This window comes from Manacus vitellinus, unplaced genomic scaffold, assembly GCF_001715985.3.
Source record: "Manacus vitellinus isolate BGI_N305 unplaced genomic scaffold, ASM171598v3 scaffold_250_pilon, whole genome shotgun sequence".
NCBI classification, from domain to species: domain Eukaryota; kingdom Metazoa; phylum Chordata; class Aves; order Passeriformes; family Pipridae; genus Manacus; species Manacus vitellinus.
The window spans coordinates 3,823-5,456 of record NW_021939807.1 but is presented as its reverse complement, the minus strand read 5'-3'; the positions used below and the strand labels follow the sequence as shown (position 1 = coordinate 5,456).

At 61.7% G+C, this 1,634-nt stretch overlaps 1 protein-coding gene across 1 annotated transcript in view; it reads left to right on the top strand.

The window, feature by feature from the left end:
- Positions 1 to 7: 7 nt before the first annotated feature.
- The window catches only part of LOC103764564 (collagen alpha-1(X) chain-like), a gene marked incomplete at both ends in the record, with an annotated part of 3,090 nt that continues 1,463 nt past the window's right edge, over positions 8 to 1,634 (top strand). The window contains one exon of the mRNA XM_029960143.1: positions 8 to 83. Within this exon, the coding sequence (XP_029816003.1) occupies positions 8 to 83 (76 nt within the window). The remainder of the gene's footprint in view (positions 84 to 1,634) is intronic.

Below are 1,634 nucleotides of genomic sequence, written 5' to 3'. Positions count from 1 at the left end.
CGGGCAGGGCCCGAGGGACCCAAGGGAGAGCCCGGCATGAGGGGACCCCCGGGGCCACCGGGACCACCCGGACCCCCAGGACAGTGACTGGGACAGAGGGGCCCCAATTCCATCCCCTGGGACCCCCAGGACAGTGACTGGGACAGGGGGACCCCAATTCCATCCCCTGGGACCCCCGGGACAGTGACTGGGACAGGGGTCCCCAATTCCATCCCCTGGGAACCCCCGGGACAGTGACTGGGACAGGGCGTCCCCAATTTATCCCCTGGGACCCCCGGGGCCACTGGGACCCCCCGGATCCCCGGGACAGTGACTGGGGGGGTCTCTGATTCCATCCCCTGGGACAGTAACTGGGACAGGGGGTCCCCATTGTCACCCCTGACCCCCCCTGCAGGATGGGGGTGTAGGGGGGTATCCCAGTCGCTCTCAGTTTTCGGGCCCGAGGCTGGTCCCTGTATCCCAGGGATTGGGGTCCCCATTTCCCAGGGATTTCCCCATGTCGCAGGAATTGGGGGTCCTGGTATCCCAAGGACTGGGGTTCCCAGTGTCCCAGAGACTGGGGGCCCTTGTATCCCAGGGATTGGGGGTCCCCTGGGATGGCCTGGGGCAGGTCCCTGTATCCCAGGGATTTCCCTGTGTCCCAGGGATTGGGGGTCCCAGTGTCTCAGAGATTGGGGTTTCCTGTATTCCAGGGATTGGGGCCCAATATCCCAGGGATTTCACTGTGTCCCAGGGATTGGGGGTCTCCGTGTCACAGGGATTGGGTGTCCTGGTATCCCAGGGATTGGGGGTCCTGGTATCCCAGGGATTGGGGGTCCCTGTATCCCAGGGATTGGAGTCCCAGTGTCCCAAGGATTGGGGTCCCCATGTCCAGGGATTGGGTGTCCCCATATCCCTAGGATTGGGTGTCCTGGTATCCCAGGGATTGGGTGTCCTTGTGTCCCAGGGATTGGGGGTCTCTGTTTCCCAGGGATTGGGGTCCCCATATCCCAAGGATTGGGTGTCCTGGTGTCCCAGGGATTGAGGTCCCGGTGTCCCAGGGATTGGGGTTCCTGGTATCCCAGGGATTGGGGGTCCCCATATCCCAAGGACTGGGTGTCCTGTATCCCAGGGACTGGGGGTCTCCATGTCCCAGGGATTTCCCCGTGTCCCAGGGATTGGGATCCCCATATCCCGGGGACTGGGGTCCGATATCCCAGGGATTTCACTGTGTCCCAGGGATTGGGGTCTTGGTATCGCAGGGGTTGGGGTCCCCATATCCCAAGGATTGGGGGTCCTGATATCCCAGGGATTGGGAGTACCTGTATCCCAAGGATTGGGTGTCCCAGTATCCCAAGGATTGGGTGTCCTGGTGTCCCAGGGGTTGGAGTTCCCTGTATCCCAGGGATTGGGGGTCCTGATATCCCAGGGCTTGGGAGTACCTGTATCCCAGGGATTGGGGTCCCAGTATCCCAGGGATTGGGTGTCCCAGGGATTGGGGGTCCTGGTATCCCAGAGATTGGGGTTCCCTGTATCCCAAGGATTGGGTGTCCCGGTATCCCAGGGATGGGGTGTCCCTGTATCCCAGAGATTGGAGTACCCTGTATCCCAGAGATTGGAGTACCCTGTATCCCAGAGATTGGAGTACCCTGTAT